We start from the raw sequence: 18,374 nt of genomic DNA on the forward strand, positions 1-18,374 counted from the left end.
ATGCCGGCCATGAAAGCCTTCAACTTCACAAGGTGGTGTGAGTTTGTAACATGCTTTAAAAGCACAGAGAGTTCCAATCAGAACGTTGAAATTTTACTTTTAGGGGTTATAATCCCCAGAATCCCCTAACTATTAGCCATGCTGTCTGAGGGATTCTGAAAGCTGTAGTCCAAAGCGCCATGATTTCAAGCTTGGGTTCAAATATTTTGAGCTGACTTAGAATTTGTAATTATTACTGCTGGAGAGAAAGGATTGTATTCAGACTTACAGTATGTCATGGTGAGAGAGACGATCTACTAAAGTAAATAGAACTGAATGCAGTTATGACTAATGTGTCTACTCTAAGCATGCAATAAGTCTGTATCCATCCAACGCAAAGTGCTGGATGTGATGGAACATTGGCTCAAATTTGGTTGCTTTGGCTTGAAATGCATTTTTTTTGTCAGCCTAGTTGACAAGATAAGGCAGGCCCTTAAGAAGACAGTCTGCTATCTATCAGATTGTGCCCATCACCCTGGTCCAGAATACACTGTTGAAATAATCCAGTTTTGAGACTGCTTTAACTGCCCTGGCTCAGTGCTAGGGAATCCTGGGAGTTGTAGTTTATTGTGCCCCCCCCCCCCGAGCTCTTTGACAGGGAAGGCTAAATGTCTCACAAAACTACAGTTCCCAGAATTGCCTAGCATTGAGCCAGGGCAGTTAAAGCAGTCTCAAACTGGATTATTTATGCAGTGTGTTTTGGAGCCACAACTGCCTTTTATGACATTCTGACCTCTGTCAAAATGGGTAAGACAGTGTATTTTATATATATATATATATATATGGAGAAATCTGGTGGATGTGCAAAGGAAAAAAAAAGAGTTGGTGACACTCTCTCATGAGGAAAAGCTTGCCTCGCCTATGACCAGCATGGCGTTAATACTCAGTCTTCCCCTCATGAACTAAAAAAGTCATTTTTTAAAAAATTCTGGTAGTTAAGAAACTTTTTTAAAATGTCTTTTTCAGTTCTACGAGGAAGAAATTTAATGCCATGCTGGTGTTATGTGAGGCAAGCTTTTCCTCATGAGAGAGTGTCACCATGTGCACAGAGCATGTCCAGAGCTTGGGAGAAGTTACTTTTCTGGACTACATTTCCCAGAATTCCCAGCCTACATGGCCCCTGCCTAAGAGCCAGTGTGGTGTAGTGGGTTTGAGTTTTGAATTATGATTCTAGAGACTAGGGTTTGGCTCCTAGCTTAGCCATGAAACCCGCTGGGGTGGCCTTGGGCAAGTCACACTCTCTCCGCCCCAGGGGAAGGCAATGGCAAACCTCCTCTGATCACATCTTGCCAAGAAACCCCCATGATAGGTTCGCCTTAGGGTTGCCATAAATCAGAAATGACTTGCAGGCACACAACAACAACAACAACAACAACAACAGCAGCAGCAGCCCCAGGCTATATTGGCTGAGGCCTTCTGGAAGTTTTCATCCCAAAGCTGCATATTTGTCAAGTGCTAGTCTTCTTCCTCTTTTCAGTCAATCACATTCCATATTTCAATGGTTCACTTGGAGAACAGATTAGGTCTCTTAAGAATTGATCCTGAATATATGGGCTTGTGTCCAGATGGCTTAGTCCCAAGCCCCATTAAGACTTCTACCACCCCTTAGATTCTGCTCCAGGGAGGAAGAAACAAGGTTGAAATCCCATGACTTAGTCATAAATACAGTTGCGAGATGTTGGATTTCATGGTTTAGGAAGTGAGCATGGTGTAGTGGTTTAACTATGGCTCTGGAGACCAGGGTTTGAATCCTGGCTTGGCCATGGAAACCCATTGGGTGACCTAGGGCAAGTCACACTTTCTCAGCCTCAGGGCATTGCAATAACAAACCCCCTCAGAAGAAACTTGCCAAGAAACCCCCATGATAGGTTTCCCTTAGGGTGGGCATAAGTCAGTAAGGACTTGAAAGTTCACAACAACAACAAAATATTATCTAATTACCCAGTAAATGGGCAATCATTTTGTGTGGATGATACAATTTGCTCTTTAGCTGTATGGCAATTTGTGGCCATGAGCAGGGTTGCCAATTTCCGGGGAATTCCCCAGAAACAGGGGGATTTAATTTCTTTCCTTGGTTGCAAAATTTCTGGGGCGTTTCCAGGGAATTTCAACCTTCCCACCCAAACAGTGGCCAATAGAAAGTGATCAGCAAGTCCGGATGAAAAACTACCAGTCCCATCCCCTTTAGACCTTCCCATAGTGCCTTGCACCTCCAAACCGGAAGTCCTGCTGCCCCCCTTCTGGGTAATTTGGCACCATTCTGGGGAACCAATCCGAGGATTCTCTTCGAGGGTGATTGACAACACTGGCCATGAGCCACCCTGCCCACAACACATTTGTATATATTATTTAATCATCTGCATAGCTTTCAAGAGGAGCCATAAATCATGGCACAGGTAGGGTTGCCATAATTCTCTACTAAAAACCGGGACAAAATGTAGGACAAAATTTAGACCAAAATATAGGACAATTGTAGGATAAAATTTAGCCCAAAATGTAGGACATGTAAGGTCTTCCATTTTTCTTAAATGTCCTACATTTTGGTCTAAATTTTATCCTACATTTTCTCCTGGTTTTTAGCAGAGAAGTATGGCAACCCTAGGCACAGGAGTCCACATCATGACGTATCACTAGGTGTGGCTCTTTACTAAATTACCGTGGATGGAGCATAACTGCACTGAATATATGGGATTCAACCCTGTGAGGCTGCCTGCTACTAACTCAATCCAGATCTTTGTGATAGTGGGTGAATTTTTCAAGTTCCTTCATGTCTCATACTTTTCTACCACTGCATGAGGATTTTAAAGTATTATGATGTCTTCATGAACTAGACTCCACTTCACCTGATGTGAGCCAATGTCATAATACACTTATTAGTCTTTAAGGCAGTGCAGGACTCCTTGTTTGAATTTGCTAAAGAACAGACTAAAGAGCCAGAGTGGTGTAGTGGTTTGAACATTGGACTAGGACTCTGGAGAGCAGGGTTTAGATCCCCAATCGGCCATGAAAACCCACTTGGTAACTTTGGGCACTCTCTCAGCCTCAGGTGATACCAATGGCAAACTCCACCTGAAGAAACTTGCCAAGAAAACCCTGTGATAGGTTCCCCTTAGGGTCGCCATAATTCAGAAATGACTTGAAGGCACACAACACACACACATGCACAAAGAAGAGACTAACAAAGGCCCCATACAGACAGCCCAAAATAAAGCTGCTTCAGGTCACTTTGGAGGTATGCTGTTTAAATGGTGCATGTTTCCTAAGAGTCCGGAAGCCGTGCCACAGCCATGATATACTCCTAAGGACTGGAGCGCAGCTCTTTGCCTCAGGCAGCAAAGTATGATAGATGTATTAATTGTTAAATTACAAGTCCCATCAGACCTAGCTAGAAAAATGAATGCTGAGGGAAGCTAGGAGGTGCAGTCCAGCATGGAGTGCACATTTTTTTCATTCTGTAGGGGATACTGATGTGATTCCTCTTATCACCATTGAATGACATGGGACTATGTCTTCTGTGAATTTTCCCTGTTCAAGCTTTATGAAAAGTAATAATGAACCTGGTAGAGCTCTATGCACATTCAGTTCAACACAGCTTACACAGGAAATGTTTCACTATTAGATGCTCAATGGGTTTAATAACAACCCTGTCATTACAATTGTAATGTAAAAAATGCAATGGTGCCATGATATTGAATATATATTCTGTTTTATATATATGCCTACCTTTAATATGGGGAAAACTTAACTACCAATTTCTGCCTGATAAAGACCTCTGTGCCACTCAGAAGGTTGCCCACTTTTATACCAGCAGTAAGTGGCTCAACACAAAAAGATGCCTTTGCTTATTTGTAAGCATGTGGTTTTGGATCTGTGGAAGAACAACGGGTTACAACCAGTCCATAGAATGAGGTGGGACACTATTGTCTCTACATAAATATGCTAAACTAAGATTTATTTTGCAAGCTATACTTTCCCACTCTACAACAAGTGGGATGTTAAAGCCATGCCTATACCAAATAAAAAGCTTACTTCTAATCAACCCAAGTTGTGACATGGCTTTGGCACCCTGCATGGACAAGTTGTTGCAAGTCAGAGTTTCCTAATACCAAAACAGGTTGGCCAACGCTCCTCAAAAGCCAGGCTCTAGCCCTAGCTACCTCAGATTTCTTTCTATAATTAAATGAATACAATCAGTTCTCTGGTATGATTTACACCAGAGGAAGGGAAACAAGCTGGATTTCTGCCATAAAATTGCCTTCTTCAAGATGAAATAAGAAAGGGAACAAGTATGGGACTGTGGGTGTTGCCATCCAGAAGACTAGCTTGGTACTTTGCTGACAGAGATAGTCCTTTGGCAGAGATTCCTTCTGTGCCCATTATCCAGACCACTATACTCAGCATTAAAAAAGCTGCATTTGATAAAATGTGCAGCCCAATCCTAAGCATATATTATTCATCCAGCAGTCCCAATGAGGTCAGTAGGACATTTTCTTATTCCTGTTAACATTGTAGTAGTGTAGTCCAAACCTGTTAACACTGTAGTAGTGTAGTCCAAACCTACAGTTTTCAGTATTTGTTATATTTTTAGCCTGAGCTGAAAGTAGCACAGATGGTTTTTCTCCCAAGTTTAACTTCACAACAGCCCTGTGAAGCATGTCAGGCACAAAGAGAGAATAAGTGGTCCAAGATTTACCCATCAAGTTTTGTGGCTGGGTAGGGACTGTGTGTGTGTGTGTGTTTTGTGGGAAAAGTTGTGTTTCCAACTTAGGGTGAGCTGTCATTTTTTTTTTTTTGCAAGATTTGTTCAGAGGTTTTCTCTTGCCTTCCTTTGAGGTTGAGAGCATGTGACTTGCCCAAGGTCACCCAGTGGGTTTCATGACCATCAAGAATCGAACCCAGGTCTCCAGAGTCATAGCTCAAACCACTGTGTATGCTTCCCAAGTTCCTGTTCAGCATTTTAACACTATGCCACCATATTTAGATATTCCTGGGGATAAGATGGATACAGACTTACCTATTGTTAGAGTAAACCTATAGAAATCAACTGGATGTAACAGAATTCATGACTTACTTCTGTCTCTTCTGTAGTCCAAGCATTACAAATTTTGGATCCATCCCAATGAACAGAAGCAAATTCATCATGCAGGCCTGCAGCCTTTTTATCTCCACAGCTTTTCATAGTTGCTTTTCATAGCTGCTTAAACATTTTTTGTATGACACCCTGACAGCCAGCCAGTATGGTGTAGTAGTTTGAGTTTTGTACTGTACTAGGACTCTAGAAACCAGGGTCTGAATCCCTGCTTGGCCATGGAAACACACTGGATGATCCTGGTCAAGTCACACTCTCCCAGCCTCAAAGGAAGGCAAAAGCACCCCCCATCTGAACAATTCTTGCCAAGAAAACCCCAAGATAGGTTTGCCTCAGGATCACTGTAAGTTGGAATCGCCTTAAGTTGGAAACTAATTGAAGGCAGACAAAACATCCTGATAATGCACTCAAAAAGTGGGGTTAAAATCTAATATGCTGTATAATCTCCCTCCTACAGTACCTTAAGAGAAACATGAATGCAAAGAACCAGAGATATTTGAGGAGAGAAAACGTCTATGTTGAATTATTTGACAAAAGCTGTATTCATGTATCTAGATCAGATTGTGGGACTGCAATTCCCTTCCGCCCAAACTAACAGTAATTAAAGGGGGTAGATGGATGTTGGAGTCTAGCAACCTCTACAGGGCCACAACCCCCGTACGCCAATATGTGAAGCAAGGATGGGGATGTGGCCCTCCAGATATTGACTCCCAACTCTCATTATAGGTGGATGCCAAGGAGAGGAATTAAGGGAGTTGCAGTCCCATAACACTTGGGAGGCCATGGGCTGCTCACTTCTGGTTTAAAGATTATTGTTATCCTGCTTTAAGAAGTTCTGTTCTGAAGGACATTCAAATAAGAGCAACAGAATCATCTATTTGCAAAATGTTACTCGGTCATAGTCCATTTTGGGACTGGACTTCTAACGTTTGTTGCTGAGCAAGATTCATAATGTTAACACTCCTCTGTTAAAATTGTCAAGTCCCAGTAAAACAATGTTTTGCTTGAAGCTAATTGTTCTGTTTATAATGTTTAAAAAGAAATTAAGAACCAGTGTCACAAGCCTACTGTTACTAAGAATAACAAGTATTTGAAATGTCAACTTTAATAAGTGGGTGCAGCCCAAATTAAGGCCTGTTTACTCAAAAACTCATCCTCGTTCAGTGAGATTAAGAGTACAATCTTCTACGTCCATACGAAAGTTAAGTCCCACACTTAATCCTATGTGCTAACAATATTACTAGCAGACAAGAGTCAGGATGTAATAACATGACCACCACCTTCCCCTCTTGGAGAGACGAGTAAAAACCCCTGCATTGAGCAACTTCCTTAAAAGTCAGAAAAGCAAAGCATGGAACAAAGTGTTGAAAAACAAGATAGCCATATTTTAACAAATGTTTCTGGAAAATCTGCTTTCCTTTTATATGGATGCCCATTAATGTGAGACAACTGTATCTGAAAGGCCATGTGCTCCTCAAGCTCCAAACTGTGGTTGTGGGGCAAGGCTGCACTTCCAAGTTAGAGGACAGGCTAGAAAAGGTTCTCCTTTAGACCACAGTTCCCAAAATCCCCAATGGCAGTGTTATCTGGGGCATTTTGGGAGCCATAGTCCAAAAAGCACCTTCTCCAGGCTGTGGTTCAGAGACAAACCAGACCCATTCCCTCTCAGCCCAATCTGCCTCAGAGGGTTGGTTTGAGAATAAAGACGGAAGGGCCACACACTCCATTTTGAACTCCTTGGGTGAGGATAAGACAAATTCAGAGAGAAGGCTGCCTATGGCTCCTTGTCATAACTCTATGCTTCCTCTCAGTACCAGCTACTCAGAAACAGGACTACAAGGGGTTCACTTGTAGTCTTCTAGGGCCCTTTCACACAGCGCAATTATAGCACTATGATTCCACTTTAACTGCCATGGTTCCATCTATTATAATCCTGGGGTTGACAGGGGAGGGGCCTTTGGGATAACCAGCTGGAATATCTTCCTTTGATGCATCTAACAAAATTGCAAGATGCTATAAGATGTTGCCATGGCAGTTAAAGTGGGATGATAGTGCTAGAATTGTGCAGTATGAAAGAGCCCCTGCTTATCCACTGCATGAATAAAATACTGCACTATAAAGTCCTTTAGTTTGATGCGGCAAACTTCTACATATACAGTATTCTTACAGACCTGTGACTCCCAAAATTTGGTCCTTCAGGTGTTTAACTCATCAGAAGCCTCAGCAGTTTGGCCAACAGACGGGAATTGTGTGAGTTGGAGTCCAAAACATCTGGAGCACCAATGTTTGGAAAACACTGTTATGGACCAAAGACAGGATTCAAATGCAGTAAATAAATACAGACACCAACAGAAAGACTACCATGAAATCCTACGTAAAGGAAGGATGGTTTCAGCAAGACCTACTTTGTATAAGCAACATATGACTATTATGCACTTAGCCACTCTTCTTCAACCTGGTGACCTCCAGATGCATTGGTCTCTACAAGTCCCATCATTCTCAGTAAGCAAGGCAGTTCTAACAATACTATCTTAGAAGCATGCCCTCTTGGAATTCATTTGGACTTCCTTTTGGGTAGACACTTAGGATCAGGCAGTACATGTCTTATTCCACAAAATAATAATCCTATGCATATTTATTCAGAGGTTCCATTCAGTTGAATAGTTGCAAATCTTCAAAGGGAACAGTTAGCTTGAGGCCACCTAGAATTAACAAATGTTTAAGAAACTCAGTGATTCAACAAAATAGTATAGGGGAAAAGAATATCGCACTGTTAAAATAGCTCTTTTGAAAAACCCGTTGTATTAAAAATCCATTTATTTGTTGTGTTCTGTACATAAAGAGATGGAGTCTTACACAGACCTTCCAAAAGCAAAACCAAAAAAAGTAAGTAAAAACATAAATACATATATATTTCTTACAAAAATGTCAGATTTACAAAATATACACACACTGCACTTTCAGCTTGTTTGGTGCACACTTTAAAACTAAGGACCTCAGCACTAAGGAGATCAAATACACTGCAGAATGAGTGGGGTGCTTCTCTCTGCATACACCCACACCATTCCCCTTTGATGGCTTTTCTTTCTCCCTTACCAATGCTCCTCTGTGAAGAGATGGGAGTTTTGTTTTTAAAGAACTTCATCTCCATTCATTTAAAAAAAGGGAGGGGGGATGATTATTGTCTAGGAAAGAAGGAAGGAATAAAACAAAAAAGGACTCATTAAAACCCACAGTTCTCCAAATAATCTTTCAGGCCAAAGCAAGCCAAACCCCTTAGGTTCACATCATTTAAAAGTAGTTTAAAACAATTCCAAGAGAAAGGGAAATGGAATCTTGGGAAGAAATATGAAACCCCTTGGAAGTGAAAAGGCATTTCATTGAATCAGGGGCCCCTCGCTGAGGAAGATTTTTATCTACGGTGATGCAGAACATTTTGTTTGGTTTCATTTCAGAGGCATGTTTAATAAAACCGTACAAGAAAAGATGGAGAACATTGCTGGATATTGGTGGATTTTTTTTTTTTAAAAAAGAAGTGCACATTTTAGGAACGAGGCATACTAGGTAACATTAGTTCTCCACTTCTTAGACTGCAACCTTACACACAACTGGGAAGTAAATCCTACTTCGGAGAAAACACACACACCTCCACTGCACAACATATGGGCAGAATGCAGAAAATGTGAGTTGTGTGGCCATGCTCCACCAATTAAATGTTAAATGAGTGCCTGTATCATCCCACCGATTCCCCATAGAATACAAGAGCTGATCCTATGCATGTTAATTCCAAAGTATCCCTGAGCAGAACATATTCCAGGTATACCACTTTTGCAGATTTAATTGAGACAACTTTGCAACCGAATGTGTCAAGCTCACAAAACTAGAGCTTGCAATCTTACACACCTTTCCTAAAAAGATCGAGAAATGCCATGCACTTCCTCTGAGCAAACATGGCCAGAACTATCTTCTTGTTTGAAAAAGAAGAATGGCCCCAACCCAGGAGAGCCTTAGAAGCACTTGAGCAACCTCTTCCTTTCCCAAGACATTTTAAAATCTTGCTGTGAACACCATCGAACTGGGAATGCTACAGATGTGGAGGGGAAAACTGGTCAGTTCCTACAGCTTTCCCTTTACACAGCCTCCGAAGGTGAACACAGACATAGATGTCTTTTTCCTCAGGGGAAATCACAACTTTGGGGGAAAGAAAGGAGAGATTATATTTGCCTGTTTTACATATTTCAGTGCTGGCTGTTTTGTCAGGTGTTCTGAATTAAAACTCCATTACAAATAAAGAGAGAGGAGGAGGAGGGTAGTTTCTCAGATTTCCTCAGAGTTAAACAAGAGACCTTAGCAAAACTTCCTTTCCTTTCCCTCCATTTTCATATAGCAGCCATGTAGTTGGACCTCAACAAATGCTTTGTTACCTTCCCCCCCATAAAAACTGATCCCATGCTTCTGCCTTGCCACAAAGAAACACACTTTTGTTTCTCTTTTGTCCCCTCTAACAAAAGAGAGGAGAGTAAAACGCATTCTCCCGAAAATCAACATGTCACTTCTTTTTCAGAGTGCTCCTTACTTAGCCCTGCACCCTTCCCCTCCCCAAAGCCCCAGCAAGACCCTTTTGCCAAAGGAGGATTCAAACAGAAAAGAAACCCTAAAATGAATGGAGGAAACTCCCCCGCCACAGCAGCCTGAGCCTAGGCATGTTGACTTGGAAGTTTAAGCCACACTGAGTTCAACAAATACTGCATGTCTTTACTCCCTTCAAGGCAAGAGTGCTTAGCCTGCAGTCCTATGCACCGACTTGGGACTAAATCCCATTAAAATCGATGGGTCCAACATAGATGTGGAGATGGGATGTTTGCAGCAGTAGCCATGTTGGCTTGTTTGCACCAAGAGTGCTGTGCACCTCAAGAGACTGCCCACATTTATGTATGGCAGTCTGAACTTGATGAAAAGGGAACTAGGTCTATCTATCTGTATATTTGCAAAATTGTTGTGGCAAACTTTACAGGAGGCTCAAATAAGATTTTTATCAATGATGCCATCTTCTAAAAAAAGGAGAAACACTCCGTGTATCACTTTGTGTCTGCTGGAGGAGTCAAAGTCTCAAACTGGCAGCAACTAATGACTACTGTAGGAACCTGCATGGTATAGTGGTTTGGGCATCGGGCCTTAAAGACCAGGATTCAATTCCCGACTCAGCCACGGAAACCCATGGAGTGACTATAGGTGAGTCACATATTCTCAGCCCAGAAAACCCTGTGATAAATTCACCTTAGGTTCCCCGGAAATCAAAATGCCTTGAAGGCACACAACAGTGACTATCACAGAAATTGCCTGAGCCCTCAAGACTGATGGCTAGGGGTCCACCTTCCTCAGGGAAGCTGGAGCTCTCGTAACAGACACAGATGTGCAAAGCTATCCTAAGCACCCCAGGCAGCAATGTATGGCACCTAAAATAGTGGCCCAGAACTATCAAGCCCACAATGTATGGCTGCAAGCAGAAGATGCATCTCCTCTCCTTAGGAGGAAAGGATCCCTCAGCTTTAAGCAGATCTTTTCCCCAGGAGGATTTCATTCCAGAAGCCTCTAATGCACCATGGCTGGCCCTTGTATGGGACTCTGGCAGCTCCTCCTAAAAGCCTTCCCTCTTGGTTGCTGGAACACTGTTTCACATCTACTCAGGATCTCTCATTTTTGCTCTCTGGAGATACTGGCCACTCTTGCTGCTCCCTGTAATCCTGCAAGTGACTTTCAGCTGTTTCTCTGTCTGCCTCTTGGCTATCCCTTGATTGTCCCAGAGCTTGGAATAGTGGTTTATTGGATGAGAATTCCCAGAATCCCATGTCCACTTGTTTGGGGGATCCTGGAAACTGCCATCCAAAAAGCTAATTATTCTAACTATAGCTCCCAGAGACCCCCAACCATCATGGGATTCGGGGAGCTGTAGTCCAAAAATGACTCCACACTCTGTCCCCACTGTAACATCCACAATCCCAACCATCATAGTGCTGGTCATGCTGACTGGGAAAATCTGGGAACTGCTGTTCTATTTTGCCATCTCAACTCTGGCCTGTACTAGGGGTTGAGGGAGAGACTCAGCGCATCTTGGATGTGACTACAAAGATAGTGAATTGGAACTTATTTTTGGGAGGAAGAGGGAATGACCTATTGAAGTTTCAACTTGCCACCTCAAAGCACACAAATGTGACCGACTTTCAGTTTTAGGGATTTTACAAATAATAATTCTCTACTTCAATCCCCACACCTGCATTTTGCATCCTGGGCCCAATTCCAGCATTTCTCTTTGAACAGATCCCACAGTTCTCTATCTTCTTTCCTTCCTAAAAGGAGTTAGGGTACAGTGGGGAACAGGCAAAGAGAAGTAAAGAACTTCTCTCAGGATCAGAAACTGACCATTCTGAAGAACAAGTCTTAGGCCTGTTACAGACAGGCCAAAATAAAGCTGCTTCGAGTCACTTTGGAGGAATGGTATTTCAATGATGCATGTGTCCTAAGAGTCCAAAAGCCGCACCAAATCTGCGCTCCAGTCCTTAGAACTGGAGTGTGCCTTTGGTGCGGCTTTTGGACTCTTAGGATGCATGCATCATTGAAATAGCATACCTCCAAAGTGACTCGAAGCAGCTTTATTTTGGCCTGTCTGTAACAGGCCTTAAGGACACTTTCTTCAACCCTCTTCAACTTGGCTATCAAGGTAAAAAAGAAAAAAAATTAGAGAGAGCATGGTTGGGAGAGAGAAACCAAGCTGGAATGCTTGCTGCATGTACAAAATCACCATCCCTTGGAAAGAAGAAGAGGCAAGAGTTTGAAGGAAGAAGCAACCCCTTCGCTTCCATGCAAGCCCACAGACCCACTGCCCAGACACCCTCCTCCCTCAGGTAATGTCTTCTCCACAAGGAGCAGGAAGAGCAGCAGTGTGGGACAGGGCCCAGACAGGGTCAGGTGGACAGGCCTAAACCTCATACTGCTGTCTCCCCTTTGCTCCCAGTGCTGAGTCTGTGGTAGAAGCGCCGCCAAGACTGGAGGGTCTTGCCAGTCCAGATCCAGAAGCCGGTGGTGATGCCCACAATCATGGTCATGAGGTACTTGATGAGGAAGACAGTGAAGTCGGGGCTCATGGGAGCAAAGTTGGCAGTGGGGCAGGCCACAGCGTAGCTCTTGCAGCTCTGCAGGAGCCAGGTCTTCTCCCAGGTGTCCCGGAAGGCCTGCTCGTAGAAGTAGCAGGCCAAGACGATGGTGGCCGGCACAGTGTAGAGAACGCTGAAGACCCCGATCCGCACCATCAGCTTCTCCAGCTTTTCGGTCTTGGTGCCATCATGCTTCATGATGGTCCTGATGCGGAAGAGGGAAACAAAGCCAGCCAGGAGGAAGGAGGTGCCCAGGAAGAGGTAGAGGAAGAGCGGGGCCAGGACGAAGCCCCGCAGGGCATCCACGCTGTAAAGACCCACATAGCAGACCCCGCTGAGGACATCCCCGTCCACCTGCCCCATGGCCAGGACGGTGATGGTCTTGACGGCTGGCACAGCCCAGGCGGCCAAGTGGAAGTACTGGGAGTTGGCCTCGATGGCCTCATGGCCCCACTTCATGCCTGCAGCCAGGAACCAGGTGAGCGAGAGGATGACCCACCAGATGGAGCTGGCCATGCCGAAGAAGTAGAGGACCATGAAGAGAATGGTACAGCCTTCCTTCTTGGTGCCCTGGACCACTGTCCGGTAGCCCTCGTCGGAGAAGCGCTCCCCGCAGGCCACTCGATCCTCCAGGAGGAAGCCGGCCACATAGGCCAGGGCCACCATGAAGTAGCAGCCTGAGAGGAAGATGATGGGCCGCTCCGGGTAGCTGAAGCGCCGCATGTCCACCAAGTAGGTCAGGACGGTGAAGAGGGTGGAGGCACAGCACAGCATGGACCAGATGCCCACCAAAAGGCGGGCAAAGCGCACCTCAGCCGCCTTGAAGTACATCAGCCCCTGGGGCAGCTCTGGCTGGCAGGGGGCCCCACAGTCGCGCTGGCCCAGGAAGCGGTAGCCCAGGTAAGGGGGCACCTGGAGCTGGCGGGGGCAGGTGAAGGTGTAGCCAGTGGGGGGCAGAGGGTGCCAAGGGTGGGCCGTCGGGGAGGCGGTGGGTGCGGCCGCCACAGGACCCCCGACGCCTGGCCCCCCTCCTGCCCCACTGGAGCTGTCTGAGGTGTTCTGGCCCACGCAGATCTCACCGGCCCCATGGATGGGGAAGTTCTCGCATCGGAGCCTCTCAGGCCACTGGAAGCCAAACTTGTTCATGAGGGCCTCGCAGCCTTGCCTGGCCCTGGCGCAGAGGGAGCGGCAGGGAGGGATGGCCTGCTCCAGGACGGTGCACACCGGGGCATACATGGAGCAGAGGAAGAAGCGCAGCTCTGCCGAACACTGCACCTTCACCAACGGGTAGAACTGGTGCACCTCCAGCCCTGCGTCCTCCTGGTTGGTGTGGCCCAAGAGGTTGGGCAGGATGGTCTGGTTGTAGGCCAGGTCTGTGCAGAGAGGGATGGAGATGGGCTGGCAGAAGCCATGCTCTGGCACAGAGAGGCCTGGCTCCCCTCCAGCAGGGTACGCCTGCCCTGCCACTGCTGCCCCACGGCCCCCAGGCCCAGATACCAGCAGGCAGGACAGAAACACCACCGCCAGGGGGCCTGCCTGGCCCAGCCCCATCCTGGAAGAAGGAAAGAGAAGAAGGAGGGGAGGAAGGAGAGAGAGAGAGGAGGAGGAGGAGGCAATAGAAGAGATAGGAAAAGAAGAAGAGGAGGAGGAAGGAAGGAGGAAGAGGAGGCAATGGAAGAAGAGGGAGAAAAAGAAGAGGAGGAGGAGGAAGGAAGGAGAAAGAGGCAATGGAAGAAGAGGAGGAGGAGGAGGGGTAGGATGAAGAAGAAAGGAGGAAGAAGAGGAGGAAAAAGAGAGGGAAGAAGAGGGAGGAAGAAGAAGAGGGAGGGGAAGAATAGAGAAAAGGAGGAGGAGGAAGAGGAGGCAGTAGGAGAAGAGGAAGAAGAAGAGAGAGGGAGGAAGGAGAGAGAGAAGGGAGAGGAAAGAGGAGGAGGCAATAGAAGAAAAAGAAGAGGGGGAAGAAGGTGGAGGAAGAAGAGTAGGAAGAAAAAGAAAGGAGAAGGAGGAGGAAGAAAGTGGAGGAACAAGAAGACGGGAGGAGGAGTAAGGAAGGAAGGAAAGAGAGAGGAGAGGAATTGAAAGAGGAGGAGGGAGGCCAAGGCAGGCGATCAGCGGCGGCTTCTTAGCCCCTTCCCAGCCGATGCTGGAGGCGAGGGAGGGCTCTCTTCTTCGCCGAGGGTCCGGCAGCGAGGCCAGGCCAGGCCAGGCTCCCCGGCTGCTTGGCTGGTTCCTCTCGGGCGGAGGCCGCGGAAAAGGGCCGGCTCAAGGGCTGCTGAATCCCCCGGTGGCTGGCTGGCTGGCTGGCTCTTCTGCAGCTCTGCTTGGTGGCTGCCCGAGGGAGGCTGGTGGGAAGCAGCCCAAGGGCGATCCCAGGCAGACACACAGAGGGAGGGAGGGAGGGAGGGTAGGTTGGTGTCTCTCTCCTCCCTTCCACGCGCCCACGGCCCACCTTCCTCCTCTTCTGACCCTGGCAGAGGAGGGCAGTTTAACTCACCCCTCCAAAAAAAGTTTCCAGGGTGTGCAGGAAACCCACAGCCAGGCGGAAATCCTCCTCTTCCTCCTCCGCCTCCTCTGGAGCAAACTCCCCCGGCTCCGTCTCTCTCAGCCTCTTTCCAAAGGTGGCAGGGAAATGGCTTTAAAATCAAACTCCAAAGAATTAGTCCTTTTCCCGCTGGACGAGGAGGCTCCCAATTAAATAGGAAGGCAAGAAAAGCGCCGGCGGAGGAGGAAGCAGCAGCAGCAGCAGCAGCGGCGGAGCCGGTTTCGCTGGGTCTGCAGCAAAAAAGGCGCATGCATTACGTGCCCCCCATTGAGAAAGAGAGGCCAGGGTGCAGCGGAAGGCGCCTTTATGGCTGAGCGTTCCACAAGCCCCGCCCACTTCGCCCCTGCCCCATTCACAAAACAAACAGGGGGCGTGGCGTAGAACGCGGGGCCCCAGCCAATGGCGAGCTCTGTTGTCTCCGCAGCTCCGCTCGGGATTGGCTGCGGAGATGAAAGGAGGGGAGAGGGAGGAGTGTGGGCGGGGCTTGGGGAGGTGGGACTCCTAGGCTGGAAAAGTTGAAAGAAAACTTTGGTGAAGGCAAGGAGGGAGACACACAAACACACACGTTGTTGTTGTTGTTGTTGTTGTTGTTGTTGTTGTTGTTGTTGTTGTGTGCCTTCAAGCTGTTTCTGACTTATGGCCACTCCTATCATGGGGTTTTCTTGGCAAGATATGTTCAGATTTTTGCCTGAGAGAGTGTGACTTCTTGCCCAAGGTCACCCAGTGGGTTAATAATAATAATAATAATAATAATAATAATAATAATAATAATAATATATTTCCTGTCTCTCCCCGCGGATCAAGGGAGGAAGAGATCCATCTTGACTGCTTTCTTAAAGGCATCTGAGTTGGTAACGAGGCGGATCTCTTCCGGCGGATCGTTCCACAATTTTAGAGCCCAACGGGGATTCGAACCCTGGTCTCAGTCCCAATGCTCAAACCACCGCACACAGGAAAGTCACAGCGAGAAGGCAAGGGCCAACCTCCTCTGGATATTGTGGCCAGATGTCTTCATCGCCCATAGAGGACCAAAATGGAGGATGCTCAGAGCAAAATGGAGGACATGGCCAAATGCAAGCTAAGCAAACAAACAAACACTAATATCAACTCATGCCTCTCTTAGTCCTGCTCCAAATGGAGGACCTTTTTGGAACTCCTCCCAGACACAAGGCTGGAATGGAGGACATGTCCTGGGAAAGGAGGATGGGTCTGGTCTCAGTGCCCCTGAAGAGGGGCAATGAGAGGGAAAGGACTTGGCACAGCAACAGCAGATCTGGATCTACACTCAAGGGAATACCAAAGCAAGGGGACTAGGGGCGTCCTCCTCTTTCCGGACCTGTCCTCCATTTCCTCTTTGTCTCCCAGGAGGAATTCCACAATGTCCTCCGTTTTTTAGCATGACCAAGAAGCATGATGATATATTTCTAGGAGTGTTTTATGCGGTCACGTCCTCCATTTTTCTTTAACTGTCCTACATTTCAGGGGCCTGGTCCCTCCTTTTGCAGGGAGGGCATCATCTGCACTTTGAACAGGTAGAAAGAAGAAGGGCAAGGAAAATATTAAGAATTAATAGGCCCCATGATAAGTTCGCCTTCGGGTCAACTTAAGTCAGAAACTACTTGAAGGCACACAACAACAACAACAACAACAAATAAGAAAAAAGCACGCTGAAGAGTGAATGGGGTGAGGCTTAAAACAGTTTTTTTTAATTATGTATTGGATTTTGACTGGAAGAACAATTATTCCTTGAAGAACGCATTGATCCATAGCGCAGAGCTGTGCTTTCAATGTCAAATAGATAAATAAATGTTAACCTTGAGCAGCTCCTTTAAAAAAAGAAAAAGAAAACTGGATTGCTCACACAAAAATGCTTAACCTCCTTAGGCATCCTAGCTTCTAGAAAGGTCCTTTTATAGCAAAGCATAAATAAAGGCACCAAATCCTGTTTGATCTTGGAAGCTAAGCAGGACTAGCCCTGGATAGTCCTTGGATGGGAGACCAAGGAGTCCCAGGTACTACAGGCTCTGTATTGCAGAGGAAGGAACTGGCAAAACCACCTCTGATTTTTCTTTAAGAAAACCCTATGAAATCCATGGGGTTGCCATAAGTCAACAGGCAACATGAAGGCATATACATACTCCATTCACTTTTCTAGGTTGGAGGAAAAGTCCTTATGGAGAGAGCAGAGATGTTCCTCTTTGGCCCAATGCAACAGGGGTGATGAGGCGAACCTATAACTCTCCCAGATGTTCAAAGACCTAGCCCTGTTAGTCTGGAAAATCAGTCTGCAAAGGGATCTTGCAGCACCTTTGAGACTCAGAAGTTGGAATCATGAGCAGATTTGAGCTTCCTTCCTCCAAATGCATGTTTGGGCTCCCAGATACTGCTGGATGTCTGCTCCCATCATCTCTGATCCCTAGTCATGGCACTGATGGGGGAGTTTGAGTCCAGCAACCTGTAGAGCAGGGATGAACCTGTTTTTCCAGCGCTTGACCCCTCCTAGGTCCCCAGGCCAACTGTCCAGAAGAAGGAGAAAAAAGAAGGTGGTGGTGGTGGTGGTGAAATGACATTTCCTGGAAGCTTCAACAGACTTTTCCAATGTCAGCAAGGTTGAAGGCCTCCAGGGAATGAAATCCACGTTTACATAGATGACAGTGGTCCAAAACACACTGCAGAAATAATCCAGTTTGAGACCACTTTAACTGCTTTGGCTCAGTGCTAGGGAATCCTGGGGAATTGTAGTTTATTGTGGCACCAGAGCTCTCTCACAGAGAAGGCTAAATGTCTCACAAAACTATAAAGCCCAGAATTCCAGAGCACTGAGCCAGGGCAGTTAAAGTGGTCTCAAACTGGATTATTTCTGCAGTGCAGATGCAGCCTACAACTCTGGAGACCAATCATGGAAACCATTTGGGTGGCCTTGGGAGAGTGAATCACACACTCTCAATCCCAGAAAATCCCATGAGAGGTTCTTTCTACCCGTTCAAAGATTGGAAATGATTTAAAGGCACACAACAACAACAACGAAATAGGGGAAGAGAGCCATTTATGCTTCTTTGAGCTCTCTACAAGAAAGGTGTGAAACAAGCACATGTTAAGTAGTGATAAATAAGTACAGTAACTGCTTTAATCTGAAAATGATGACTTGCATCCATAAATCTTTTAAGCTCTGTTGCATCAATAACTTCAATGCCTTTTGAGAACACTTTGTGAAAGGCAGCATGAAGTAAATAGAATAAATTAGCTTTTAAACTAATAAATACAATAAACTCTGGATGATGATGATGATGATGATGATGATGATAGAGCTTAGGGTGAGAGACAGCAGTTATCCAACAACATTTTGGCCAAAAGCATAGCAAAGTGTTCCACAGAGTAGTGCAGTCTCCCACCCACACAGTTCTATTTTTTCCCATGCACCCGATCGATGTGTTGCAATATATGTTTCTTTCTTTCCTCCCCCCCCCCCGCCTTCCTTAATGCGGCAGGATTTGACTTGCTTCTGGCTTGATTTTGGAGAAAAATTAGTCTTGTCTGCTATTTGTAATTGCAA

The 18,374-nt window shown here is 46.0% G+C and overlaps 1 protein-coding gene and 1 long non-coding RNA gene across 2 annotated transcripts in view; one reads left to right on the top strand and one right to left on the bottom strand.

Moving 5' to 3' along the window:
* Positions 1 to 8,650, top strand: part of LOC149313592 (uncharacterized) — a 36,617-nt gene extending 27,967 nt beyond the window's left edge. Inside the window, exon 4 of the long non-coding RNA XR_016280843.1 lies at positions 7,328 to 8,650. This is a non-coding gene — a long non-coding RNA (uncharacterized LOC149313592). The remainder of the gene's footprint in view (positions 1 to 7,327) is intronic.
* Positions 8,651 to 11,812: 3,162 nt separating this feature from the next.
* On the bottom strand, positions 11,813 to 14,054 carry LOC149313593 (frizzled-7-like). Its single transcript, XM_089523236.1, has one exon. The coding sequence runs from the start codon at positions 13,828 to 13,830 to the stop codon at positions 12,112 to 12,114; it is 1,719 nt and encodes a 572-aa protein (XP_089379362.1). The 5' UTR covers positions 13,831 to 14,054; the 3' UTR covers positions 11,813 to 12,111.
* Between the last annotated feature and the right edge of the window lie 4,320 nt (positions 14,055 to 18,374).

The sequence above is a fragment of the Sceloporus occidentalis genome, unplaced genomic scaffold (genome assembly GCF_023333645.1).
Source record: "Sceloporus occidentalis isolate IW3139 unplaced genomic scaffold, rSceOcc1.0.p SCAF_4, whole genome shotgun sequence".
Taxonomy (NCBI): domain Eukaryota; kingdom Metazoa; phylum Chordata; class Lepidosauria; order Squamata; family Phrynosomatidae; genus Sceloporus; species Sceloporus occidentalis.

What these genes read in the sequence shown, in the direction of transcription:
- LOC149313593 (XM_089523236.1), bottom strand. Translation starts at nt 13,830, where the DNA reads ATGGGGCTGGGCCAGGCAGGCCCCCTGGCGGTGGTGTTTCTGTCCTGC.